Source organism: Passer montanus, unplaced genomic scaffold (genome assembly GCF_014805655.1).
Source record: "Passer montanus isolate IOZ18808 unplaced genomic scaffold, ASM1480565v1 scaffold251, whole genome shotgun sequence".
Taxonomy (NCBI): domain Eukaryota; kingdom Metazoa; phylum Chordata; class Aves; order Passeriformes; family Passeridae; genus Passer; species Passer montanus.
Genome location: NW_024367162.1, coordinates 129,069 through 156,122, shown reverse-complemented (window position 1 = coordinate 156,122; position 27,054 = coordinate 129,069). Strand labels below are relative to the sequence as shown.

General features: G+C 49.1%; 1 protein-coding gene across 7 annotated transcripts in view; it reads left to right on the top strand.

Annotated features, from left to right (window-relative positions):
- ITSN1 (intersectin 1) overlaps positions 1-27,054 on the top strand; it is a 108,581-nt gene that overhangs the window by 14,403 nt on the left and 67,124 nt on the right. For 6 of the 7 annotated variants that reach the window (XR_005627735.1, XM_039711877.1, XM_039711876.1 and 3 more), the window contains exons 2-8: positions 14,204-14,263; positions 15,429-15,521; positions 16,168-16,231; positions 21,755-21,915; positions 23,520-23,696; positions 24,251-24,344; positions 26,438-26,538. Coding sequence is in view for 6 of the 7 variants with exons in the window: in XM_039711877.1 (XP_039567811.1) it covers positions 14,236-14,263; positions 15,429-15,521; positions 16,168-16,231; positions 21,755-21,915; positions 23,520-23,696; positions 24,251-24,344; positions 26,438-26,538 (718 nt within the window). In the remaining variant the exon portion in view is untranslated. The remainder of the gene's footprint in view (positions 1-14,203; positions 14,264-15,428; positions 15,522-16,167; positions 16,232-21,754; positions 21,916-23,519; positions 23,697-24,250; positions 24,345-26,437; positions 26,539-27,054) is intronic. The other variant, XM_039711879.1, reaches the window with a different exon arrangement.

Here is a 27,054-nt window from a genome sequence, read left to right as displayed (position 1 = left end):
AGTTGGGTTTTTTTCCTCCTTTCTTCCTGCTCCTCGAGCATTCCAATTCCCAGCTGTCCAAGCAGTGATTAAAAGGGGCAAAGACAAACACTTACCCCAATACTTGTGCTATTCCTTCATTTGTCCTCATTTCATTGAAATAATTAGTGGGATTCTTCAGGGCTGGAAGCCATGAGCTGTTGCCATATAGAGCTCCTGTAGCTTGCAAGTTGTCATGGATAATGTTTGCTGGAGAACTGCAAATAAAAGGGGAAAGGAACAGAAGTGTGAGTAAATGGCCTTTTCAGTGTAGAGTGTGAGGGCATCTCTTGCTGGGGGCTTTAATTGAGGATTATTTGCTGCTGCTGTTTGCTCCTTTAAACATATGAAGTGGCATTTTTTTTACTGGATTTTTTTTTCTTGCGTAATTTGGGGTTTCCTGCCTGAAAGTTGCACCAGTCCAGCTGAACATTTGGAGGAGTGCTGAGTGCTTGGGCTCTCAAACTGTCAGCAGCAGCATTTAATCAGATGAGAACTGAGCCATGTTCATGTAGTTTTATCTCTACAGGTACTTAATTATTCATTTCTGTGAGAAAGCAAAGTGGATTTGATGTAATAAGTGCTCCATGGGGCCTGCTCTGGCTGGTCACAGTTGGGGACTGAAAATGTCACCTGGAGAATGCTCTGGATCATCCTTGGAAAGCTCAGTGCCTCTGGTGGTTCTGCATTAGGAAAAAATCAAGTGCTGCACTTGGGTTTGGGCAACCCAGGATCAATCCAGGCTGGGATGAGCAGATGGAGCAGCCCTGGGAGAGCTGGACCTGCCCCAGCCCAGAGCCCCCAGCTGGGATCAGGAGAGGGACTGGGATTGTGTCCCTGTGTCCCCTCAGGTGAGAGCCCACCTGAGAGCTGCCCCAGGCCTGTCCCAGCCCAGGAGGAGCTGGAGCTGCTGCAGAGAGCCCAGAGGAGGCTCCAGGATGAGCAGAGGGATGGAGCAGCTCTGCTGGCAGCAAAGGCTGGCACAGCTGGCATTGTTCACCTGCACAGGAGGAGCTTTGGGCTGAGCTCAGGGTGGCCTTGCAGGGCCCAAAGGAGCCCCAGGAAAGCTGGAGAGAGACAATTTCCAGGGGATGCAGGGACAGCACACAGGGAATGGCTTCATACTGAAAAATTACAGGTTTAGGTCAGATATGAGGAACAATTTCCTCCCTGGCAGGGTGGGCAGGGGCTGGGATGGAATTGCCAGAGCAGCTGTGGCTGCCCCTGGATCCCTGGCAGTGCCCAAGGCCAGGCTGGACACTGGGGCTGGAGCGGCCTGGCACAGGGGGAGGTGTCCCTGCCATGGCAGGGGATGAGTTAAGGTCCTTTCCAAACCATTCTCTGGTTCTCTGTGTTTATTTTCCTGGTGTCAGTGGTGGTTGAATGTTATTACCCTTTCCTTTCCCCAAAGGGGGACAAGTTAATTTTGAGTTCAGATTCCTTCCTCTGCAAGCAGCCAGCTCTTCACCCCAGTGAGTTCATTTTGGGTTTTCTCTTCTCTTCAAGCACCAGTAAACATCTGTGGTACTTTTCAGGAGAATTGGCAGCTTCACTGTTGGTTTTGAGAAAGGCTTTTTTGACTGATGGAGGTTTGATTGTAAGTGCTTCAGTATAGGGTGGTTTTGAATAATTGAAATATTGACAACTTAATTTTTCCTGTAAAATATCTTTAGGTTACACTTCTGCAGCCAAGTGACTGCCATAAACTCTTGCTTGCTATTTCAGAAGGTAATGATTGATGAAGTTGTGGATTCATCATTAGAATGCCAGTTTTCATTTTGAGCTCTCAGCTCAGAAGGTGAATAACCAGCGCTGTATTTTTAGTGTGCAGAGGTTATTTTGGAGATGTTGGCAGTTGCCAGCTCGTTGAGAATGCTGTGCTGGAGCCAGGAGCTGAGCAGTTCCTGCTGACTGCAGTGCCAGCTGGGAGAGCCTCTGCTGTCCCCTGCCCTGCTGGGGACATGGTTTGGTGCTGCAGCAAGTGGCCCTCGAGCCATCTCCTGTTGGAGTCACAAGGCTGCTGCCAAGGCAGATTGCCCCTGTTTTTAACGAGCCAGATGGAGAAATAAAGGAATCCTGATCCACAGTCAGGAGTGACAGCAGCTTCTGAAGTCACCTGGATGAATTGGGATTGTCTGGTTTAATCCACTGCTGCAAGTATGAGCTATCAATTGTGCCACTTGCTCCTCCTGTGCTATAAATTGTACAAACCTTTCATATCTGTCATTGCCAGGCACTGATCTCTGCTCCCTGGGAGCAGGGACAGGACCTGAGGGAGCAGCTCAAGCTGTCTCAGGGAGGTCTGGGCTCAGGATCAGGAAAAGGTTCTCTCAAAGCTGCTGTCAAGGCAAGCCAGACCCTAAAGGAAACTTCTGTCTTCAGATCACTGTTCTGTGGTGGGTGTAGCACCTTCTTCTGAGCAGGTTTGATCTCTGCCCAGAGGTGTGAACCTCAGTCTTTGGGAGGTTTGACTGGAGTGCTGTAAGATCTGTGGGAGCTGGAGGGAGGAAAGGGGTGAGTTGTGTTTATACCATGGAGTTTCTGTATCCTGCCCTTCCTGCTCTTCATCATTCCTTGGCTCTCCTCTCCCTGACCTCTCTTTACTGTGTTTCATCTCTTCACTTACCTTGTTTCTCTCCCTGCCTTTGCTGAGGAAACATCCTGGCTTGGATCAGCCCCAGAGTGTCCAGCAGGAGCAGGGCAGGGATTGTCCCCTGTGCTGGCACTGAGAGGCCCCTTGAGGGCTGTGTCCAGTTCTGCTCCTGCAGGAGAGACCTGGAGGGGCTGGAGCGTGTCCAGGGCAGGGAACACTGAGTGCTCTGGGCTGGGGACAAGATGGCCATGGGGCACAGCTGGCACTGCCTGGGCTGGCAGGGCTGTGCCAGCCCCAGGGATTTGGGGATTCTCTCTTGGGGATGCAGAGTTCAGGGTGGCTCTGTAGGAACCAAGCTGCTGCCAGCACACAGTGCCAGTGGGCAGGGATCAGGCTGTGACATCCCAGGAGAACAATTTGTGGGTGTACTTGGGCACTGATTATCAGTCAGCATGGTAAAAACTTGCAAATATGGGGGTTTTAAGGAGGAGGTTTGTTTTCACAGCTGCCTTGGCTTTCTTCTTGAATCAAACTTGAAAGGTTTTTTAGATCTATTATGTTGGGAAATCAGCATCATGTTACAGTTTTTGCAATTGGATTTTTTTCCCAGTGCAAGGCTGCCCCACAACCTTGTAGCAAATTTTCCTGATTACAGGGAACTGCAAACCAGTCGAGTTTGAAGTACCCACAGGGGAGAAATTTGTGAGCTACAGTAAACAAACCTCCCCATGCCACAGATTTGTGACTTACAGTAAATAAACCATTAGCACTAACAACAGCCTTAATGTTCTTATCCTCTTGCAGGAAAGGAATTTTTATCCTGGAAAGACATCTTAAAGCATTTCAGGACAGGAAAATTACTCTTTGCAGTGTTATTAACTGTCCAGACTTCCTGGCTCATTTAGGGAAGGACCATAACAAAGTTTTCCAGAGCTAACATGGAAAATGCCTGTGCACATGGTGCTTCTCCCCAGGCTGCATCCTTCAGAGCAGCTCCAAGTACTTCTGTAGTGAGGATGAGCATCTCTTCCCTAACTGTTTGATATGTGTTTAGGTTTTTTTTTTCTTAAAAAGACCCTGTCTTCCATATGTAGATTTTTTCCTTGGAGTTCTTGGCTTTGTGTTCATATCCTTGTTCTCTCCTGCATGGCCTGAAATGATTCCCAGCCCTTGGCAGAAATGCAGAGTAGCTGGAACTTGGGGTCACTTGGAGCCATCCTCAGTGGTTCAGTTTCAGCTGGAGCTGAAATCTGGCTCTTCTCCCAACAAACTCTTGCCTTGACCTGTTTTTGTGTTGAGACAAACCTGAACCTCACTCTCTGCTTGCTTTGGGGAAATCTTGTTCCATAAATCCTCACCAAGTCCAGTGAAAAACATGGAAAGTCTTCTCTTGTTTTGTGTCTGTTTTGCTCATTTCTTTGCAGTGTCTGAACTTGTCATTACCACTGGCAGTGCATCCAGCAGGATTATTCCTGGCCTTGAATCTCAACATTAGAAGAGATCAGGGTTGGATGGGGTACTGGGAGAAATCCTTCCCTGGCAGGGTGGGCAGGGCTGGCACAGCTGGGGCTGCCCCTGGATCCCTGGCAGTGCCCAAGGCCAGGCTGGGCACTGGGGCTGGAGCAGCCTGGCACAGGGGAAGGTGTCCCTGCCCAGGTACAATGGGATGAGCTTTGGGATCCCTTCCAACCCAAAACATTCAGTGATTCCTTTACCCCACCATGGGTTGAATTTTTTCCAGTTGTTGTTGAGATTCAGGAGCCTGGTTTATGTGGAACTCCTGGGTTACAGTTGTAACCTGGAAAGAAAGCTTGGCACATGCCCTTACACAACTTTTTTGTGCCATTCCAATGTCCTTACAGACAATTAATAATTTATTTAATCTAGAAATATGATTTTTAAGTAGGATTGTGCCTTTTAAAACGTATGTGTATATGTTCTGTATGTATTTACAGTTTGTGTTTTACCTTGCAGACTGTTGGTTCTCTCCCTTACCCCATTGCATGCATCACTTGCCTGGTTTTGTGGTCACACCTGGGATGGTTTTGCTCCTGTGTGAAAACTGGTTCTGAGCATTTTGAAGGGAATTGATCTCATGGAACCAGGAAACCCTTGCTTTGGGATCGTCCCTGTCTCATGCAGTGAAACCCTTTTTGCTTCATTTCCTTAGAGAGGGCTTAAGGATATTTTAAATGGGAGACAGGAGCTCTAGCAGTGGAACTTTACCATGTATAATTCCTTGTTTAGGCTTGCATTGAGAATGTGAGTCCCTGGTGCCTGCTCAGCCCCCTTTGCAATGCAAGGAAATCCCTTGATTTTACAAATGCCCAATTTGTGGGTGTACTTCTTTTTTTGTGCCATTCCAATGTACTTACAGACAATTTATAATTTATTTAATCTAGAAATAGGATTTTTGAGTTGGATTGTACCTTTTAAAATGTATGCAATGCAAGGAAATCCCTTGATTTTACATATGCCCAAGGAATTTGTAAAATTCTGTCCTGTCCCAGGAAGTTTCTCTGTCTGTTTCTCCAACATTTGCATTTCTTCCCTCTAAAGCTGCTGTTTCTTGTCTGCTGGACCCTTTCTCTTCTTGGCCTCCTGTGATCAACCAGTGCTGGAGCAGCAGGGCTAAGTGTGACCAGAAGGAGGGTGAATGACAGAAAACCTGCTTTAAATACCTCAAATTAAATTCTCTTTGTGCATATGAAGAGCTCCTCGTGTCCTGCAGGAGTTGAGAAGATAGAGAATGGAAGAAATTCAGAGCCCAGTGTCCTTGGGTGGGAGAGAGGAGCTGCCTCAGGCAGTGGTGCTGTGGGCTGACCCAGCTGCTGAGATGCTGATAAGGCCTGGTAGATGCTGAATAATTCTATTAAATGACTGCTTGGAAAATCTGCTTCCCAGATCTGCACCAGCAGAGCCCTGCACTTATGTAACTGGGAGAGTTCAGGAGAGCAGCTGCTTGCAGGGGACAGAGTGACCTCCCTGAGTCCTTCAGGGGACAGAGCCTTTGCTTTCAGCACCAGCTGGAGCCTCTCCCTGCCCTGCCAGACCTTTTATCTGCTGGCTGTGCCTCGGAGCAGGGGACAGGGAATGGACTGCACATCCTGAACTGCCTGACTCAACCCTTGTGCTGACTCAGGGCTTCTCCTTCCTTCCTACCCTTCCCCCAGCAGAGCTGTTACTTGGTGGCAGAGATGGGGAAGGTGAAGTGAAACAACTCAAGAATAGCTGATTTTCTTTTTTTTTTTCATTGTCCCCATTTCAAAGGATCAGCTCTAAAGTTGAGACAAGCACGTGGATTTTCACAGCATAGCTACGTTGGATTAGGTCAGGCCTACAGTGATTAAATCTTGGGCTGGAAGGCACCACTGCTGTCCAAGCCAGACTTAACAGCTCTGACCTATTCCTTTGGCTGCCCTAATTCCTTTAAAAACATCGATCTGGATTGGCACATGGGAGTTCCTGCAGAGCTGTGTCATGGGCATCTGTAGGAAAGGGAGGGAGGAAGTTTATCAGCCACTTCCCAGAGGATTTCCATGGTCTTCTTGACTTGGATGTGCTGCAGCAGTGTCCCCCTTGCTGCAGGAGGTGGCCCAAGGTGGGTGGAATAGGTGTGAGAGTTGATGTAGGAATAAGGAGAGGGATAATCTGCAAAAAGCTATGTGATTATTTACTCTCTGACCCACTTGGGATGGTTCTTCCAGAAGCAGGAACTGAAGGAACAAAGTTCTTTGTGGTGAGGACTGGAGAGATCAGAATGTGGTGAGGGGAAAATGCCCACAGGAGTGATCCAGCTTTCAGAGCTGGAGTTCAGGAGTTAAGGGTGGCCAGGTTAAAGGTGTGGTGTGACTCTCAGACTCCTCTTAGAATAATGGACTCCCATAAAATTAGGATAAAGCTGGCACTGAGGAGTTGCAGAGCACTCAGCCGAGGCTGGACTCCAGGCTTTGGCCACTCTCTTTTGTTCCAAGAACCTCCTGAGTGCCATTGCTTAGGGGTCCTGGAGCCATGGCCACAGCTGGATGAACAGCTTGGAAATACAGCATGACTGTCTTCAGTTTATGGGATGGAAATTCCAGAACCCATCTGCTTCACCTGCTCCTCTTGGTGTCCATGGAGTCACCTGCTGGGTGAGCTTGGGAGGGAGCACAGAGGGTCCCTGGTGCCACCTCCCTGCTCCAGCAGGGCCATCCCAGAGCCAGGGCACAGGGCTGGCTCCAGGGGGCTCTGCAATGTCCCAGGGAGGAGACTGCAGCCCCTGCCTGGGCTCTGCTCCAGCTCGGCCCCTGCCCAGGGCAGAAGTTGTGCCTCCTGGGAGGGGAATTGCTGGGCTCAGGCCCTGCCCGTGGCTCTGGGGCCATTGCTGGGCCTGGGGCAGAGCCTGGGCCTGCTCTGACCTCTGCACAGGGACAGACACAGGGACAGACAGGGACAGACACAGGGACACCAGGCCCCTCTCCAGGTGAGCAGCCCCAGCTCCCCCAGCCCCTCCTGGGCACAGGGAGGCTCCAGGCCCTTGCTCAGCTCTGCTGGATCTGCTCTGGGGGCTCCAGGTCTGTCACACAAAACAGACTTGGAGATCCAAGGACACACAGCCCTCACATCCAGCAGGGCATCCTGCACTTTCTTGTGCTCCTTTCCAGATCATTCTTGAAGTTAGTGTCAGGCTGCCATTAAGGGTGTTGTAGGTGTGCAGGTATTCCCAACTTCCTAATTCTTGTCTTGCAGATTTTTGGGTTCAGGGCTTGTTTTGAGGCAAATTCTGGGAAGAGCCCTGGAGGCTCAGGCTGCAAGGGCCCCCAGTGCTCACTTGGAGCCACCTCTGGGTCACCCAGAGCCAGGGCACAGGGCTGGCTCCAGGAGGCTCTGCAATGTCCCAGGGAGGAGACTGCAGCCCCTGCCTGGGCTCTGCTCCAGCTCGGCCCCTGCCCAGGGCAGAAGTTGTGCCTCCTGGGAGGGGAATTGCTGGGCTCAGGCCCTGCCCGTGGCTCTGGGGCCATTGCTGGGCCTGGGGCAGAGCCTGGGCCTGCTCTGACCTCTGCACAGGGACAGACACAGGGACACCAGGCCCCTCTCCAGGTGAGCAGCCCCAGCTCCCCCAGCCCCTCCTGGGCACAGGGAAGCTCCAGGCCCTTGCTCAGCTCTGCTGGATCTGCTCTGGGGGCTCCAGGTCTGTCACACAAAACAGACTGGGGGATCCAAGGACACACAGCCCTCACATCCAGCAGGGCATCCTGCACTTTCTTGTGCTCCTTTCCAGATCATTCTTGAAGTTAGTGTCAGGCTGCCATTAAGGGTGTTGTAGGTGTGCAGGTATTCCCAACTTCCTAATTCTTGTCTTGCAGATTTTTGTTTTGTACTTGTTTTGAAGGAGGAGGAGTCAGAAATTGCCCACTGCCATTGTGTTAATGAGGGTTTTTAACACACTCCCCCAAACCAGCAAAATGAGGTCATTGCTGCACCTGTGTGAGTAAAGACAACTTTAAAAAAAAACAATAAATTGCAGAACTAAGAAACTCCTGGAATTCCTGCTTTACAAGGTCTGGTGGTTCTGAATGAAGCCAACAGCTATTAAACTGAAAATAAAACAAGATACTTATTTCTTATTAAGGGGTTTAGAAATGGCTTTTCATTGTGTGAAATCTTTTAAAAGGAAAGTCACCTCTTGAGAAGGGTGCTGCAGTCCAGTCACAGTTCACTGGGGACTGGAATTACTGGAGGAGCCCAGCAGCTCCCTCTGTGTGGGAGATCCTGGAATTCCTGGGGCTGGCACAGCCCTGCCAGCCCAGGCAGTGCCAGCTGTGCCCCATGGGCACCTTGTCCCCAGCCCAGAGCACTCAGTGCCACCTGCAGGGGACACCTGCAGGGATGGGCACTGCCAAGCTCCCTGGGCAGCCCCTGCCAAGGCCTGAGCACCCTTTCCATGGGCAAATTCCTGCTGCTGGCCCAGCTGAGCCTGCCCTGGCCCAGCCTGAGGCCGTTCCCTCTGCTCCTGTCCCTGTTCCCTCTGGCTGTCCCTCCTGTGTGGCAGATGATCCTTAAGGTCCCTCCCTACCCAACCCATTCCATGATTCTGGAATACAGAGGTGACTTCTCAGCAGTTTGATCATTGCCACAGCTGTTGAAAAACCCCTGCAGTGGGGAGGTGCTTTGTTAATCTTTTCTGGTGCTGGGTGCAAAATAGAAGAAATGACAGGACTTGACATTTGGGAAGGTTTTTACTTTATCAGTCACTGCTGTAAGGAACAGAAACCCTGGAAAGTTTTGCAAAGAGTGACTGAATTAAAATCTGATCCCCAAAGAGCAAGGATCAGAATTCCTGAATGTCCCAAAATGCTTTTGTTTCCAACCTTGATCCAAACTTACCAGGCTTTGCTAAAACTCTTTGAGTCCCTTGACTGCTTGTGGTCTAGAGGCTTTCCCATGGAACATCTGCAAACTCCAACCCTGCAGTCAGCCTGGGACACTCATGTGCTGTCCTGCTTGGGGGTTTTTGTTGTCACTTGGAATTCCTGGAGGATGTTGGGCCTTTATCTGGTTGGGTTTGTCTCTTTTTTTCCTGTGGGAGGAGGAAGGGCACTGATAAGTGGCCTCAGGAATTAATTTTGGCATTCAGATCAAGAATTATCTCCTGAGGAATTGGTTAGGAATAGAAATGCTGGGTTGCATTTTAGGGAAAACAAAACCAGGCTCTTTCTTGTGTGAAATGTGTCTGTATAAAGACACAGCACTGAAATAGCTCAATTATTCTTAATTTATACCTCCTGTGGCTTTATTGCAGTGTTCTCTGTAAACATGGCCTCAGCAGAGCACAGATAACTTTAAATAGAAACTCTAATAAAATTCTGAGCCATATTTTAAATGCATAATACACTGTGAAAGGAATTCTCATATTTGTCTGACTCCTATGAAGAAATGTTTTTACTGGAGTTATTTTCAACCTGCTCATTTTTTCAAGGTAAAAATCTTTAAACATCAGTACTTAAATTTAGATATGGTCTGAGATTTTATATATGTGGAGTTGTTCAGTTGTTCTCTATGTGGTTTAGTTTTACCTTTATGTGAACAACTTCTGGAGTTAGGGTATATATATTATATAATAATAATAATAGTAATACTAATAATGCTAATAATATGAATAAATTATACATATATAATGTAACCTATATATTTTATATATAAACACTGCTTGTGTATAGGGTACTGGTTTATGAGCAGAAACAGCTTGCAGTGAGGATGAAGAATTTCAGTGTTTCTGAGTTAGCTGCAGCAGTGTGAGGTGGAAGAGAGCCCTGAGAGCTGAGCTGCCTGGGCAGGGCAGGGCCTCGTCTCCCTCACTCAGAGCTGGCCTAAGCAAATGTTTCTCATTAGTGCCTACAAAGATAATTGTACAGGTGGTAAAGTTCCAGCTGTACCTCATGTAAAACTGCTGCTGGGTGCCTCGTTGTTGGTGTTTGCTGTTCACTTTCCACCCCTGGGCCAGGGCACGTGTCACCATCCCCAGGTCAGGCACAGGGAAAGGCTCCTGTGCTCTGAGCTCCAGGGGAAGCCATGGGTGGGGAGGTTGTGGGGCTTCCTCTGGTGGAAAGGGCAAGGAAAGGGCTGGGACTGGATGGGCTTTAAGGTCCCTCCCAACCCAAACCATCCTGTGGTTCTCTGGTTGCACTCCCAAACTGTTTGGGCTTTGCAGAAAGCCCCAGAAGCCAGGAGATGTTCAGTGCCACTGGAACAACTTTGACAAGGAGGGGCCTTTCTGCCAGCCCAGAGCAGCCCAGGCCAATGACCTCAGGCAGGGGAATCACAGAGAGCAGCTGTGCAATGGTCCTGTGGCCATTTCACATTATTGATCTCCTGCAGTGTCATTGATCTGTCACTGGGAACACCAACAAGCTCCAGTGCCCCACAGACCTGCCAGGAGGGGACAGCCAGGGGACAGCAGCTCTGCTGCCAGGGAACAGGGACAGCCCAGGGATCCTCTTGCCTTGGTGGGCAGAGGAGCTGTGGGGTGGCTGCTGCTGGCACCACACTGGGAATTGAAAGCTGCAATATTTGCCTTTTCTGGAGGGTTGGGAAGTACAGAGCTCATGGCTAACCCCAGTGGTCAGTGCTTTGCACCCTGTGGATGAGATGTGGGTCTCTGCTGTTCAGGCAAGAAGGGATTTATGTAGGAAGGAGGTATTTAATGTTGGATTGGTTTGGCAAATCCCAGTGCATCACTGCCTTAAGCTCTTTTTTGACAAAGGTGAGGAGCTCAAAGTTCCTTGTTGTGTTCTCTAAAGAAGGATAAAGTCTGAGCTGCATCTCCTGCCTCCTGTGCAGAAGACACCTTTGAGGCACTGCTGGTCCTGCTCCATTGCTGCTGTGGTTGTGCTGCTGTGGGAGCTCTGGGCTGCCTTCCCCAGTGTGCAATCCACTGATGGTGCCCTCGTGCTTCCCCTGCTCGTCTCCCCTTCTTCCTGTTTGAATCATTCCTGAACTCATTGCTCAGCAGCAATTGAATTTATCAGAGTTCAAAAAACTGCTGAGGTATCCAGGTTTATACAGATCTCAGTGGTTGGAGTGAATCACAGCTTTCCTGAAGGGAAGGGGTGGCACAGAGCTCAGCTTACCCAGCCTGCATTTCTGGCAGCTCCCTGGGCGTTTGGTTCCTTCATGATTTTTGTTTTATCCCACTGTGGGTTCTTCCTTGGGGATGCTGGGAGACACAAGGAAGGCAGAGGAGTGGAGTGAGTGCTGCTGTGCGACTGGTAGAGACTGGAGAATGTGGAAGGCACATCTAAACAACTGGTTACTGTTTCAAAATCAGCTTGGAAATCAAGATGTCAGTTCTGGGCCCTCAGTGCAATAGAGACCTTGAGGAGTTGAAGCGTGTCCAGGGCAGGGAATGGAGCTGGGAAGGGGCTGGAGAATTGCTGAGGAGCTGGGAAGGGGCTGAGGCTGGAGCAAAGGAGGCTCAGGGGCCCTTGTGGCTCTGCACAAGTCCCTGGCAGGAGGGCACAGCCGGGGGGGTCGGGCTCTGCTGCCAGGGAACAGGGACAGGAGCAGAGGGAACGGCCTCAGGCTGGGCCAGGGCAGGCTCAGCTGGGCCAGCAGCAGGAATTTGCCCATGGAAAGGGTGCTCAGGCCTTGGCAGGGGCTGCCCAGGGAGCTTGGCAGTGCCCATCCCTGCAGGTGTCCCCTGCAGGTGGCACTGAGTGCTCTGGGCTGGGGACAAGGTGGCCATGGGGCACAGCTGGCACTGCCTGGGCTGGCAGGGCTGTGCCAGCCCCGGGGATCCTGTTTATTTGCTTTACAATACTTCACATATGTATGATATTTTATAATAGAACAACTGTGCCAGATGTTTTTGGGAGTAAATAATACCTGTTCTCCATCCCTGAGCTCTTCAACCCCAAAAACAGAATCACTGAGAAACTTGGGTCAGGATGGACCTCAGAAAACCATCTGGTCCAACCTTTGGGAGAGAGGCTTGGGGGCCCTGGTGTCACCCCAGTCATGCACAGTGAAACCTGTGCTTGTGGAGCTCAGGTGATTCCTCAGCAATGAACAGCAAATATTCCAGTAGGGGAGAGATTTGTCTTTCCCTCTGGTTTTTTTTTTCTTGCTTTCTTCTTTTTTTTTTCTTTTTTTTCCTTTTTTTTTTTTTTTTTTTTTTTTTTCCTTCTGGAAGTTCTTTGGAATAGTTTCTGCTTTCCTTGGCATCCAGCACGGGGCTGGTGTTCAGACTCCACTCTCCCTCTCCTCTTCCCCCTGTGTTCAAGGTAAAGGGGAGTCAATTCCTTTGGAATCCTGAAGGACTGAACCTGTAAATGCTCTGCTGCTTCCCCTTGTGCTAAAAAGGAGCAGATAATGTGGAAACTGCCTGGGCTGTGACAGGGGGGACTTCTGCTTTTGGTTTGCCTGCTTTTTCTCTTTTTTTTCTTTTTTTTTTTTTTTGGGTGTGGTTTTCTTGGCTTTTTTTGGTGGTTTTTGGTTGGTTTTTTTTTTGAGGGGGTTGTTTTAGGGTTTGTGGTTTTTTTTTTTCTTTTTTTTCCTTTTTTTTTTTTTTGGGTGTGGTTTTCTTGGCTTTTTTTGGTGGGTTTTGGTTGGTTTTTTTTTTGAGGGGGTTGTTTTAGGGTTTGTGGGGTTTTTTTTCTTTAAGTTTGGTTTTGGTTTAGTTTTCTTTTTGCTTGTTTGGTGTTTTTTTTCTGTTTTTATTTTTTCCTCCTTCTTTGTCCCCCCTTCTTTTTTGCTCTTTTTTTTCCCCTTTTTTTCCCCCTCAAGGTTTCCTTGCAGTCATAAAACCCAGCAGCATCACCGAGTTCTTTCCCAGAGCAGAGAACAATAAGAAAACATAGGCAAAGATAAAAGTGCTGATCTTTCAGCACTTCAGGAATGCTTTTTGGAGAACCCTACAGCTCAGGGAGCTCACTCTGAACCCTTGGATCTCTGCACCTGGAATTTGAAACTTTTGGGATAACACTTGGGAGCAGCATCAGCTGCCTTCCCTGGCCTGGAGCACAAGGCTTTGGAGTCTTGTGCTTGGCCAAATCAGGAGGAAAAAGAGTCAGGATCGTGCCCATCATTCCCCAAATTCCAACTGCTGGGGAGCCTGGCTGGCAAAAGTGCCAGGGGTTTGTGCAGGGACATCTGGGGAGGGGACACAGAGGAGGTTCCCAAGTTGGAAGCCAGAAGAGAATGTGGGAAGTGTGAGAGGGGGATGGGGAGGGGAGCAAACAGGAATTCAGACAAAAGGAAATTGTTGGTGCAAGTGAATGCCTTTTCTTAGGGATATTGATAAATTTCTGCTGCTGTTCAAGCAGCCTAAATGATTCTCCTGCTTCTGTTCCCCTCTGCCTTTCTGCTGTTGCCTGGAAGACACGAGTGGAATCTGGCAGGACAAGAGGCCATGGCTCATTGTTGTGCTGCTCCGGTGCTGGGCATTGTCCCCTGGCTCAGGCAGCTCCTGGCAGCCTTTGTGTGCAGCAAGAAAAATGGTTTTCCTCCTCTGTGTCCTGATGAAATTTGGAGCCTGTGTGGTGCCTTTGTTGGCAGAGGCAGTGGTGCCCTCCTGGAGGCTCCCCTGCCCTCCCTCTGCACCTTGGTGCTCCTCAGGCTGGGCTGGGGACAGAGCAGGGCATGAGTTTATCTCCATGGAGCCATGAATTTAATTAAAATCAGGAATTAAAAATAAAAATCACATCACTGATGCTGGGTTGCAGCAGTTGGAAATGGGGGCAATTTCCCTGCTGAGCAGGAGCAGGGGTTGTGACACTCAGGAAAGTCATGGAGCCTGGAGCAGCATCCCTGGGGTGGGACTGAGCTCTGCCCTCACTCCATCTCTGGCCATTTATAAAGAAATACTTATTGATAACTGCAGCCTGCTTTTGAGGCCATTCTTAAAGCAGAATGAAATGGAGCTGCTTGCTTGGAGAAAGATGTACAGGGAAATGCAAAAATGAGACACTGAGTTTTGTAAGTCCCAGATGGTGTGACACAATCCTGCTTCTTCACTTTTTTTTTATTTCTGTAGTAATTAATCATACAGAAAATATATGGAAAATAGAAGATACTGTGTCAAATATCTAATTTTTTCTTTTTCTTTTCCAGGCATCTATTAACAAGCTAAAAGTGACAGAACCATGGCTCAGTTTCCAACACCTTTTGGGGGTAAGTGGTTTCTGCTGTGTTCTGAACTGTCCCTGTGTGCAAAAACTTGGCACAAACCCCTTCCTTTCCAAGGGTTTTCCCTAGGGAAGTGCTTGTGCATCTCTCTGAGCTGAGAGTTCCTGGGCTTTGTGGTGGCTTTGCAGACCCCTCCCTTTGCAGCCAAGAGCACAGAGCCCTGTGTGCTGCATCCCTCCCTTCCTTCCAGCCCCAGCCTCTGTCCCTGCAGGGGACACCAAGGCACAGCCAGGCCACTCAGGCACTGGGCACCACCTCATTCTGCTCCACCTGCACTGCAGAACTGCACATGCCTTTTCCTTTCAGGCTTCCTGGACTTGGCAGTTGCTGAAAGCTCCAGCAGATGCTTTGGGTGGTGTCACTGCCAGTTTTCCCCTTGTCCCATCACTGACATTTAGTTTAGAACAAAAGTAACACATTTTTTAGCTCTTCATTTACATCAGGGGAAGTTGCAGCACCTGGAAATGCAGTGAAAAATCCAGGATGGGCCCTGGCAGTGCAGCAGGGACAAGATTTTTTGCTATTCACATGAAATCACAGAATGCCAGACTGGGTTGAGCTGGGAGGAACCTTAAAGCCCACCCAGTGCCACCCTGCCATGGCAGGGACACCTTCCCCTGTGCCAGGCTGCTCCAGCCCCAGTGCCCAGCCTGGCCTTGGGCACTGCCAGGGATCCAGGGGCAGCCCCAGCTGCTCTGGGCACCCTGTGCCAGCCCTGCCCACCCTGCCAGGGAACAATTCCTGCTGTGTAACTCAGCCAGGTTTCCCCTCTTTGAGTCTGAACCCTGCTTGTCCTGGCACTCAGTTCACCTCTTCCTTCAGATCCTAGGAATCATCTGGGAGTTGAGTTTTGCAGCTGATCTGCAGGAGGATTACAAGAGGGAGATCTCAGTGCTGAGACAGAGGAACTGCTCTGGTTGCATCTGTTGAGGGCTAATCTGTGGGCAGGGGCTGGTGGGGTACTGGGGGAGCCTTTGCAGGTGCCTTTGCAGGTAAAGGAACTGGAATTTCAGCTCTGTGTGCTCTGGGGCAAATAACCTCCCACCCTTGGGTTGTTTGAGGAGGACCAGAATGCTGTGAGATCATCACACTCACAAAGAAAAGAGGGAGAATGTTCCTTAATGTCATTTCTGCATTTCTTTTGAACCAGGCAACCTGGATATCTGGGCTATTACTGTGGAGGAGAGAGCAAAACATGATCAACAGTTCCATAGTCTGAAACCAACTGCTGGATTTATCACTGGTAAACAAACAGTTTCCACTTCTAATTTTGTTGGGTTAAATCTTAACTAGTGAGCCTAAGTGTGTGCAGAGCTGCCTGGGAGACATATGGGCATAATAATTAGAACATTTGAACAAGCATTTCTTATTTTATATCCCGTTGCTCAAATATTTTGCCACATCAGCCCCAACTTTCTGTTACTTTCTGATATTTTCTCTTCCCCATCCTGCTGTGGAAGGGAGTGATGGGTTCTTTGTGCCTGAGGTCAGCCCACCACACTAATATTGTGATAAATAAAAGGTCTGATTAAATAAAGCTGTGTCACTTTAACTGAAATCAGCTTTAGAAATCCAATTTGTGCAGCACTGACATCAGCATGGTTGACCTCTTGGAAAGATCTAAATGCAGAACTGATTGAAGCAGTGGGGAGCAAAGCTCCAAATCAAGGAATTGCACTGATCCTAATAAATTTTCATCAAACTTTGGTCTCAAAGGCAATAGGAGGCCTCCTCTTCATTGCTCTGTTTGGTACATTGAATTTTCTTAGTGCTCATCAGCCATGGCATGGGCTGGGCTTCTGTTGCAGATGTTTTTGCCTCCTGATGCCCCATTCCCTCTGCCAGGTGTTTGGAGCTGGAGCTGAAGCCATGTCCTGTTTCTTTTACAGGTGATCAAGCCAGGAACTTTTTTTTCCAATCTGGGTTACCTCAGCCAGTGCTAGCACAGATATGGTGAGTGTGGGGTGGGCACAGGGCTGGGTGTGGGGCACACTGGGCTGGGCTCTCCTGGGGCTCTCCAGGCCCAGGCTTGTGGATCAGCATCCAGGGCTCCTTTGGGCAGTGCCAGGCTGGGTGTGGCTGTGCCCCAGGGCAGGGAGCTCTGCAGGGGCATCTGGGCAGGCTGGAGCCTGGGCTGGGGTCAGCAGGGACAAGAGCTGGCTCCTGCCCTGGGGTCACCACAGCCCCATGGAGCACTCCAGCCTTGGGGCACAGGGGCTGGGAATGGCCCTGGGGTGCTGGTGGCAGTGGCTGGACACGAGCCCAGGTGTCCCCAGGTGTCCCCCCAATGGCCCTGGGCTGTCCCAGCAAATGGCATTTTGGGAGTTGGTAGTTTCAAACCCTCATGTCAGATTGCTAAATGCTTGCAGCTCTGTTAAAACTGGACTAATACAATTGCTCAGCACAGTAATTAGTGATAAATCTGCTAATGGGAGAGCCTAGGCAAGACCTGGAGTGTTTGTTACAAAAATGAAGATTGACACAGACTGTTTGCATTGGAGTTGGAGTCAAAGCTTGAAATTGAATTTTTGTCACTCCTTGGTGAGTTCAGGCAGATCCAGATGTGCTGGACAGCACAGACATTGCCACACTGCCAGATTTTCCTGCAGGGTTTCTGCTTTGACCCTGTGTGTGCAGGGACAGCACCCAGGGAATGGCTGCCAGTGCCAGAGGGCAGCAATGGATGGGATCTTGGCAATGAGGAATTGTTCCCTGGCAGGGTGGGCAGGGCTGGCACAGGGTGCCCAGAGCAGCTGGGGCTGCCCCTGGATCCCTGGCAGTGCCCAAGGCCAGGCTGGGCACTGGGGCTGGAGCAGCCTGGCACAGGGGAAGGTGTCCCTGCCATGGCAGGGTGGCACTGGCTGGGATTTAAGGTTCTTCCAGCCCAGCCCATTCCATGATGCTGTGATTAGTCATGGTTTGCATTAATAATATTGCTACAGCACAGATATTGGTGTGAGACAGAATTAAAACTGGTTTTCATGCTGGATTGGGTAAGAGGGATAGAGAACTTTGGGAGAATCTGTTCCCTTTTCCTCTGTGGGCTATTTGAGAAGGAGTTCATTGCCATTACAAAAACTTTCTGGTGCAGTTAAGGACTGGTAAAGGCAGAATTTTGCTCTCACAGGAGAAAAAGGGCAATTATTTTATTGCTTTAGAAATCTGCATGCCCAGACCTACATGGCTTTTAAATAAAGGGCTTATTTTCTTTTCTAATTATCTTCATCTTACAAATATGAAAGCTGGACTGGTTGTCTTATTTGCTGAAGCCTCAGTGAGTGTTCAGTGTCCCTTTGGAACTTCTCTCGCCTCTGAATTAAACAAGGAAAGAAGTTTTGTTTTAAACAAGACATCCTTTCTCCAAAAATCTTCCATAAGCCTTGGCTTTAAATAGGTGTTAACAAATCCAAACAGTTGTAAATAGTCTGACTAAGGATCTCTTCCTCTCTGAATTATTCAGTTTTCCAGGCTCTTGAGAGGAAGGGAATCATTCCACTCCCTCTGGAGTTGTCATAGAGACAAGACCTGCACATTTTTGTTAATGAAGCTGAACTAAAACTTATTCAAGCTGCCTTTCTAAATCATAAAGCAGCTCATGGACATTCCTTTCTCTCTGTCTCTCTTAATTTTTCTGTCATGTCTGAATTAAAAGAAGTAAATATTTAAATAAAAATCTTTATACAGATCCTTGAGTACTTTGGAGGGGGAGTTTTGGATTAATGAGCCTGAAATCTCTGAGAGATGGGAGCTGCTGCTCTTCCCCCAGTGTTTGCTCCTGGGATAGCTGGGTTGGGTTTTTGGAGGTGGCATTTGATTGGTACTGGGAGAGAAGGGGAGGTACAGGACTCCTCAAGGAAGGAGAGTAATTCTGAGTTAAAACAACTTGTAAAACTCTGGAATAAATTTCTGATCTGAGAAATCCCAGACTGGTTTGGGTTGGGAGGGACCTCAAATCCCACCCAGTGCCACCCCTGCCATGGCAGGGACACCTTCCACTGTGCCAGGCTGCTCCAATTCCTGTCCAGCCTGGCCTTGGCACTGCCAGGGATCCAGGGGAGTCCCTAAGGAAGGGTCTGCCTGTCTGGTGTGGTGTTCTGGAGGTGTTTTCCTGTCCTTGGCCATTCTGCTGATGCTAGCTGCAGTTGATTGGAATAAAAAAAGCTGGGGGGGCACGAGGAATAAATCTGATCAATGCCCCACTTCTGGGCCCATAAAAGCTTCCCCAGGATTCACAGTCCTTCAAAACAGCAGTTTTTATTGGCAGTGACAATTCCTGTGTCCCTTGTGCTCCTCATGCAAGGAAAGAAGTTTGTGGGGCCTCAGTGAGCAAAGGAGTGAAGTATTATGGTCTGCCATGGCAGCTTCTGTGCTGCCCTGCCCTTCACCAGCTCCACAATCCTCCAGGCTGGTGATCAATTAAGAAGCCTCTAATTTGCTTTGAGCTGGGCCTGCAGTGGCTTGGGAGATAACTGTGCTTAAGCAGAATAATCTGCCTTTCTTGAGAGCCCTGGGGAATGGGGCCTCAAGAGCATCTCCTGTGTGGCCTGGCCCCTGGAAGGAAAGCAGAGCTGAAATAACCACTGCCAGCTGTTCTCCATGCTCTTGGGGTTACTGATTTTGGCAGCACAGAGTCACTGGGTGACTTCCTGATATCTGCTTCCCTCCCAGCCTTCCTAACTTTGTGTCCAGGGTGGGCAAAGTGGGGGAATTCAGGTAATTAATTCCTGCACAGGCATCCAGAGAGAGCTGAGTGCTGCTCACTGCTGGTGGCTGAGCCTGTGACACACCTGGGGCTGTGCAGCTCAGGGGGAATGTCCAGCTGAATCACTGCAGAACTGGGAACTGCACAGTGCTGCTTGCATGGATAAGGGGTTTGTGTGCTAATTCCAGCACGTTTGGTGGGAAAAGTGCCCATGTTCACTTTGTGCACCTCATACATGCAAAAATAATGAAGCTGGCTTTTCATTCGGCAGAAAAATGGAGGAAAAGATCCATGGGGAAGGATTTGGCAGCACCTGAGCCCTGGGGTGGTGCTGAGCCCACTGCAGCTCTTGTGTTAGATACAAACACAGGCCTGGCCTACAGAAGATAATAAATATTTATTCAATGTTTAATCCACTTACTCTGCACTGGTTCCGGCCAGGCCACAAATGAAACAAATGCAAGGGCACCACATTGTCCCAATTTAATCAGGAACAGAAATGAGTGGAATTAGGTGGTGTTTGCTGGCTCCCTGCATTTCAGGTGCTGCTTATTCCAGAGCAGCACAGTAAAATCCAGCAGCCTGATCCCAGCTTCTGCAACTAGAAATGGAAATGTGTCCTATTTTAGCAGGAAGAGTTTGTCAGACAAGAGCTGCTTTTTCTTTGCACTTTGTAAAACTGGAGAAATTCTGGGGGGTGCAGAGAACTCTCTGCACTGATATTTGTGCTGGCAATTTCAATAATGAAGCTGTTGGTGTAGAGTAAGAGGAGTTCACAGAAGGTCAGATGTTGAATGAAAAGCTACAGCTGCTGATGTGAATTGGAGTTCAATGAGAGCAGTGACACTGGTGCACATCAGAGTTTCTGATTGCTGGGCAAGAATGTTTCCCATGTAGGATGCAAAGATTTGCTGTGTCCCAGCAGGAAATGGTGCCTGGAGAGCCAAGGTTCCTACAGGGTCATCTTTACTCTTCCTCCATTTTCCTGGCCAGGGACAGAACCCACTGAGGGTCTAATAGAATTAATAGAAAGGTTTTTATTTTGTAAATCAAAGTATTTGCAGGTGTAAATCCACTGGTAAGACTATTATGGGGCAGGCTGGGAGAGCTGGGGGGGCTCCCCTGGAGAGGAGAAGCTCCAGGCAGAGCTCAGAGCCCCTGGCAGGGCCTGAAGGGGCTCCAGGAGAGCTGCAGAGGGACTGGGGACAAGGCCTGCAGGGACAGCACCCAGGGAATGGCTGCCAGTGCCAGAGGGCAGCAATGGATGGGATCTTGGCAATGAGGAATTGTTCCCTGGCAGGGTGGGCAGGGCTGGCACAGGGTGCCCAGAGCAGCTGGGGCTGCCCCTGGATCCCTGGCAGTGCCCAAGGCCAGGCTGGGCACTGGGGCTGGAGCAGCCTGGCACAGGGGAAGGTGTCCCTGCCATGGCAGGGCTGGGATGGGAAGAGCTCTGAGGTCCCTCCCAGCCCAAACCAGTCTGGGATTCTGGGATTCAGCATCTTCCAGGCACAGGTGCAGCACATGCTTTTTAAGGATATCAGTGTCTGTGTCTCAGTGTCCTCTCCAGACTTTGTTTCAATGCTTCTCCCAAATTTTCATTCTGTTATTTAGCCCCATGATACCAGGACTGGTGAATTAAGGCAGCTGCACCACTGGAAATCCTTTCTTAGGAGTTCTGGAGAGGTTTGGAGTGTCTCTGATGCTGCTGGGGATCTAAACCTGTGCTGCTCCCTGCTGGGATCTGCCTCTCCATGGGGGTTTTCAAGTTTTGGGTTTTTTTGGAGTGGGAGGATTTCCATTTGGCCACTACCTTTACCTGTCTGTCTCCTTGTGTGTCAGTTATAAATAGCTGTCAATTCACTGGGGTACTTTTGGGATAACTTTCACTTTGATGCACAAAAACTCTTTGAGGGGAATTTGGTCAGAAATGAAGCTCTGGTTCAACCACCCTGGCCAGGGCCACACCCATGACATACAAATAAATGCATGAACTTCAAAATCTGTATTATTCCAGTGCTGAAGTGGTGCTCAAAAGTAAGTGTACAGCTGTTTCTGCTACTGATGTGCATTTACTCAGGGCTTTTTTCTGTGCAGTGGCAGGAACTGACACTCTTCTTCCTGCTTCTCTCCCCCCAAGCTCCCAGCCCTGTTCCCTGCTGAGCTGGGTTTTCGTAACTAGCAAGGCAAGGAACAAAAAGCAGACTGTTTAAGTCAGACTCCTTTCCCTGAAAGCCTATTCAAGGCCTAGGCTCAATGTTTCATCTTGAGTGCTATTGTTTAATTGAAAACACATTTGCACACTTGCAGATGGAGCAGTGCTGAGGGGAGTCACAGATTTCAAGAATGTTTTATTTTAAGTGGAGCTAAAGTACAGATTTGCAGACTCAGTGATTTGCTTCTCTGTGGTGCTGCTTTAGGACCCTGTGCTTTCATTGGTGTGATTTTGCAAAGTTTTTATACAGCTGCATTTGTTCTGGATGCTTCCTTGTAATTCCTCCAAGAGTTGAAAAGCAACTTCAAAAATATTTATTAATCACCCAAGGAAAGAAATCAAGGAGCTCTTAAGTTGAAATAGAGTCTTAGTTTTAGCCTGGCATAATTTTGAGTGGAAATTAGTGAGAATCTCAGAATCCTTGAAGGAATTCTCCAGCCCCTTCCCAGCTCCCTCAGCCCCTCCATCAGCCTTGAATATCCACACCCGTGTGAGCCTGCTCCTGGGGCAGGGCCTGAAGTTCCTCACTGCAGGATGTAACTGTGCAAACGCTGTTTTGCAGGGCTCTAGCTGACATGAACAATGACGGGAGGATGGATCCCTTGGAGTTTTCCATAGCTATGAAACTCATCAAGCTGAAGCTCCAGGGTTACCAGCTCCCGGCCGCGCTGCCGCCCGTCATGAAGCAGCCGCCCCTCGCCCTGCCCGGTGCCCCAGGATTTGGTAAGATCCCTGTTCTCCTCCATTTTCCTCACTGTTACTTGGGACTGCAGCAATTGCATTGTCCTTTTGCAGTTTCTCCAAGACAATTTTAGGGAAAAGTGCTTCTAGAAGCACGTGCACTCAAACTGAGATGTTGCACATGCACTGAGATGAATTGCACTGGGCTTTTACCTGAGCTCAGCTCCTGTTTGCTTCAGGTTTGCACTGCTCCAAACAAAACATGGCTCAGGTAGCAGGGCTAGTGCATTCCAGAGGGCTGGAGTTGTGGTTAAGCTGTTGGCATTACTGGATCTCCAGCTTGGCAAGATCTGCTCTGCTGTTCTTGAGTTTTTACAATCTGCTTTGATGAGCAGTGCTGCTCTGGTAGGAGCTGAACAGCTGCTGGGGTGAAGTATTGCCAAAGCCACCATCATTTCTAGGAAAAGAGTAGGGAAGATGCGATGGGGAAAGGAAAACAACCAAATAAAGCCAAACCTCTGACACCTTGGTCCTCCTGTGAGAGGATCTGTCCCTTTCTGCTTTACTCTTTGCTGTGGCTCAGGGTTTTTGGTGCCTGGGAATCATGGAATGGTTTGGAATGGAAGGGACCTCAAATCCCACCCAGTGCCAACCCTGCCATGGCAGGGACACCTTCCACTGTGCCAGGCTGCTCCAGCCCCAGTGTCCAGCCTGGCCTTGGGCACTGCCAGGGATCCAGGGGCAGCCCCAGCTGCTCTGGGCACCCTGTGCCAGCCCTGCCCACCCTGCCAGGAACAATTCCTAATTCCCAACATCCCATCTAAATGGCCTGAGGAAAGGGAACAGTACCTTTGATAAACTGCTTGCAGCACTGTGGTTTCATCCACTGTAACCCCCACTAAGTTTTACAGTCAGAAATAAAATTCTTTCGGAGAAAATAGTGAAACTGGGCAGAGCCAATGCAGGGTTAAGTGAGAAAAGGCAGAATGAAATGAACCCCCACAAAGCCCAGCCAAATGGTGATTCCCCTGCTCTCATTCCCTGTAATGTGAGCTGTTTGCACACCCCTCCTCCTTCCCCTGGCACCACTGGCCCTCCTTAACCCCCCTGGTTCCCTGCAGCTGTGCTCACCCTCAGCCTCTCCTTGCTGTGCTCTCCATCAGCTTTGCCCTGTCTCATCCCAGCCAAGGCTGCAGCACCAGCCCTGCAGCTTCTGGGCCAGCCTGAGGACTCCCCACGTGTGGAGACACAAGGCTTGACTCTATTTCTGAAGGCTGGTTTATTATATTATGATATATATTATATTAAAATGCCACATTAAAACTATACTAAAAGAAAAGAGAGAAAAGAATGATCAGAAGGTTTAGGATTTTTCCTAAAATATGGTGACAGGGGCTCCTCCACCCTGGGGCCGCCAGCGCTGCTCCTCTCTCAGGTCAAGGCACACAATTAATTCCCTGTGTAGCAGATGCTGCTGGGCAGCTGGGGGCAGTGCTGCCCCGCTCTGGGGCTGTCCCCTGTGCTGTGTCCCCTTCCTGTCCCTGCCGGGCCGGGAGGGCTGTCCCAGGGGCTGGGAGCTGCCCCTGGAGGTGTCAGTGGCCCCGCGGGCGCGCGTCAGAACCAACCTGTGCTTTTCTCCCCCTTAGGTCTCGGGGGCATTGCCAACATGCCATCCCTCACCACCGTGGCCCCGGTGCCCATGGCATCCATCCCAGTCGTGGGGATGTCCCCCCCACTGGTGTCCTCTGTCCCTGCCGCCGTCCCTCCCCTGGCTAACGGAGCTCCTGCTGTCATCCAGCCCCTGCCTGCTTTCGCTCACCCCGGTACGCTGCTCTCACTCTCTTCTCCTGCTCCTAACAGCTCCCCTGCATTTCCTCGGGACACGTGGGATTAGCCACTCCAGTGATGCCTTTGGGGAAGGACTGTGCTTTGCTTTAGCCCACTTGGCACACTTGGAGAAGAGCTAAAAGAAGGAATGTGGACGTGGCCTCCCGCAGGAGTCCCTCGTGGTGAGAAAATAAAACAGCACTTGGAGAAATGAACTTGCCAGGAAGCTGTTGCCTGGAAATTGGGCCTCTCCTGTCTCTTTATACTGCTGTTTGTTAGGGTGACTTTAATGCTGAACTACATATGGTTCCTGACATGTACCAAAATATAATTTGGTATCAACAGGATTTCCATAAAGCTGTGGAAGTAAAAAGATATGAGGGAAGTGCCCTTGTGTTCCCCAGTCCTGCTGGACTCTCTGCTCTTCATATTGTTAAAAAGCTCCCATCAGAGCCACAGTGCTTGTGCTGGATGTAGGAGTGAATGAATGCCATGGGCATTGCCTGCTTCACTGTGAATAGCAATAAATCCCTGTTTTCTCTCTTGCCAGCCACTTTGCCAAAGAGTTCTTCCTTCAGCCGCTCGGGGCCGGGAGCTCAGCTCAATGCCAAGCTGCAAAAGGCACAATCCTTCGACGTGGCCAGGTGGGGCTGGGGCAGGGAGGGGCAGCCAGGGGGCTTGGGGTGCCCAGCGTTGGGAGAACTCCTTCCCTTTCCCAAAGTGCATGTCTGAAATGATAGTTGTGGCAGAAATCAGTTCTGCAGAGGTACCACTGCAGCATTCCGTGGGGTGCTGTGGCTTTACTCCACCTTTGTAATACTTCAGGAACAGGGAATCATGGAAATAAAGTAATTAACTGCTAACAGTGCTGACGTGATCTTCACTTGATTTTTAGAACAGCTTTTGCTTCTATAAACAAAACCTGCACCATGCTCCTGGTACTGGGAGAACAAGTAATGCATTATTTAAAATTAGCACTACAGGGTAATTGTTAAAAGCAAAATATTTAATAGGTCTCATATTTTAAATGCACTCCATATCACTGTTTCTCTATATTCTTCAAATTCTGTGTGAAAAATCACTTTAAGGGCTTTTAGATTAGTCCAAGATCTACAAAAACATGTGGTTAAGCAAAAAGGGTTTTACTGTGGTTTAGAAAACTGGATCTAACAAAATAAAACTTCCTGAGAGGAGTTAAGAGAGGGATTTCCCAAAGTCCTTACAAATCATCTGTCTCACAGATTTATGGCACAGATTTTTTGCAAGAGGAAAATGGTTTGGGACACAAATGATCTGGTTTTATTTCCATTTCCTTCTGCAGGCTTGTCTATTGCCCTGCTGTTAGATAAATGACACTACTCAGTATTGGCAAATAATTAAAAGTCTTTCAAAACAATTAATTTTCTCTCTGAAACCTAAACTGGCCAGGAGCAGAATAGGGATGCTCTGATATAATTTATGTGTAACACAAAAGTTAAAATGTGTGCGGAACCCCCAAATCCAGCAAAACTGAGGAGGAATTCCTCAGTTAAAATTGGGTAAAAATTAAATTTCCTGGGTAAAAATTAAATATTTGGCCTTTTTGCTTATTTTTGTTATTGAAGGGGAAGATTGTTTCTGCTTTGCTGACATAGAGGGGTATTATTAAAGATCAAGAGTTTGGAAATCAAAAATAGAAATAGAGATACTGGTTTGTGCCTTGTCATGTGAGAATGGTTTATAAGGTCAAAAAAAGGACAAAGCTTGAATGTGTCTAAAGGCAGAAAAACTCTGCTCCTTGTTTTTCAGAATTAGGATTTCTCAGCTATCAAGCCTGGGAAATTAGAGCTGCAAATCCACTCAGTCTGTTGTGGGAATGGATTAGACCTGGGAATATTCCATTGCTCACTTGTTCCATTTGGAGAAACTTTATGTTCAAGTGTGGCTTTTTCACATGTTTATTTCTACATTTCCAGTATATTTTGATTTGTTTTCCCTCATCAGCTCTGTTTGGCTAGGAGAAACAGTTAAAGGCAGAGTAAAATGCTGTTCTGCATTTTCTGTTGTCTTTAGGTAAAATCTTGTAGCTCCTCTGAACAATTTAGGTTCCTTCATTCTCTGCCAGTAAAGAAAAAAGCAAAACTCTTAAAAAAAAACCAACAAACAAACCATCTTCCAAGAGACTCAATTGTGATAAATGTTTGCAAACAAGAGGTCAAACCTGTGGTGGTTTCAGTAATAAATAATGGAATGGTTTGGGTTGGGAGGGACCTTAAAGTTCATCAGTGCCACCCTGCCATGGCAGGGACACCTTCCCCTGTGCCAGGCTGCTCCAGCCCCAGTGTCCAGCCTGGCCTTGGGCACTGCCAGGGATCCAGGGGCAGCCCCAGCTGCTCTGGGACACCTCAGAACCTGCCCATCCCCACGGTAAAACTGGGGGAAAGAACATTTTCAGGCATAAAACTTGATCTCAGTGCAGCACTTCAGCCTCTTGTGAGGGTGGGCAGGGCTGGCACAGGGTGCCCAGAGCAGCTGGGGCTGCCCCTGGATCCCTGGCAGTGCCCAAGGCCAGGCTGGACACTGGGGCTGGAGCAGCCTGGCACAGGGGAAGGTGTCCCTGCATGGCAGGGTGGCACTGGGTGGGCTCTGAGGTCCCTCCAGCCCAAACCCTGCTGTGTTTTGTGACTCTGTGATTGTTCCCATGGCCTTGTTGAGACGAAATGTCCAACTGTCCCTGTTCTCCCTGCCCTCCTTGCAGCTCTCCTGCCGTGGCAGAGTGGGCTGTGCCTCAGTCCTCACGGCTCAAGTACCGGCAGCTCTTCAACAGCCACGACAAAACCATGAGTGGGCACCTGACAGGTACTGGCACAGCTTCTGTTGTCTCCTTGTTTTGAGCTGTAAGAGCAGTTTCATGCCACTGAGGGTGTTGTTCACATAGTAAGAGGCTCATCAGTATTTTTCTGTTTGAATCTCCCAGGTGCTTAATGCTCTTGTTTAGAAGCAAATATTCATCACCCCTGGGATCATTTTATCAACATCTTTCCTTTATTTTATGCAAAGTTGACCTTGGGAAATGTTTCTGGAAAGGGCACAGTGGGTTCTGTGACCACTTGTGCAGCCATTTCCAGTGCTTGGTTCACCCACTGCTGAGAGCAGTGTCCAGTTCCAGGGAGAGACTAGAACTGATGCCCTGGCTTGGTTTTGCCAGTTCTGGTGCATGTCTTTGTGCTTTAGAGCTTTCTTGGGTTTTAATCTGAGGGATTTGGTTGCCCAGAGCAGCTGGGGCTGCCCTGGATCCCTGGCAGTGCCCAAGGCCAGGCTGGACACTGGGGCTGGAGCAGCCTGGCACAGGGGAAGGTGTCCCTGCCATGGCAG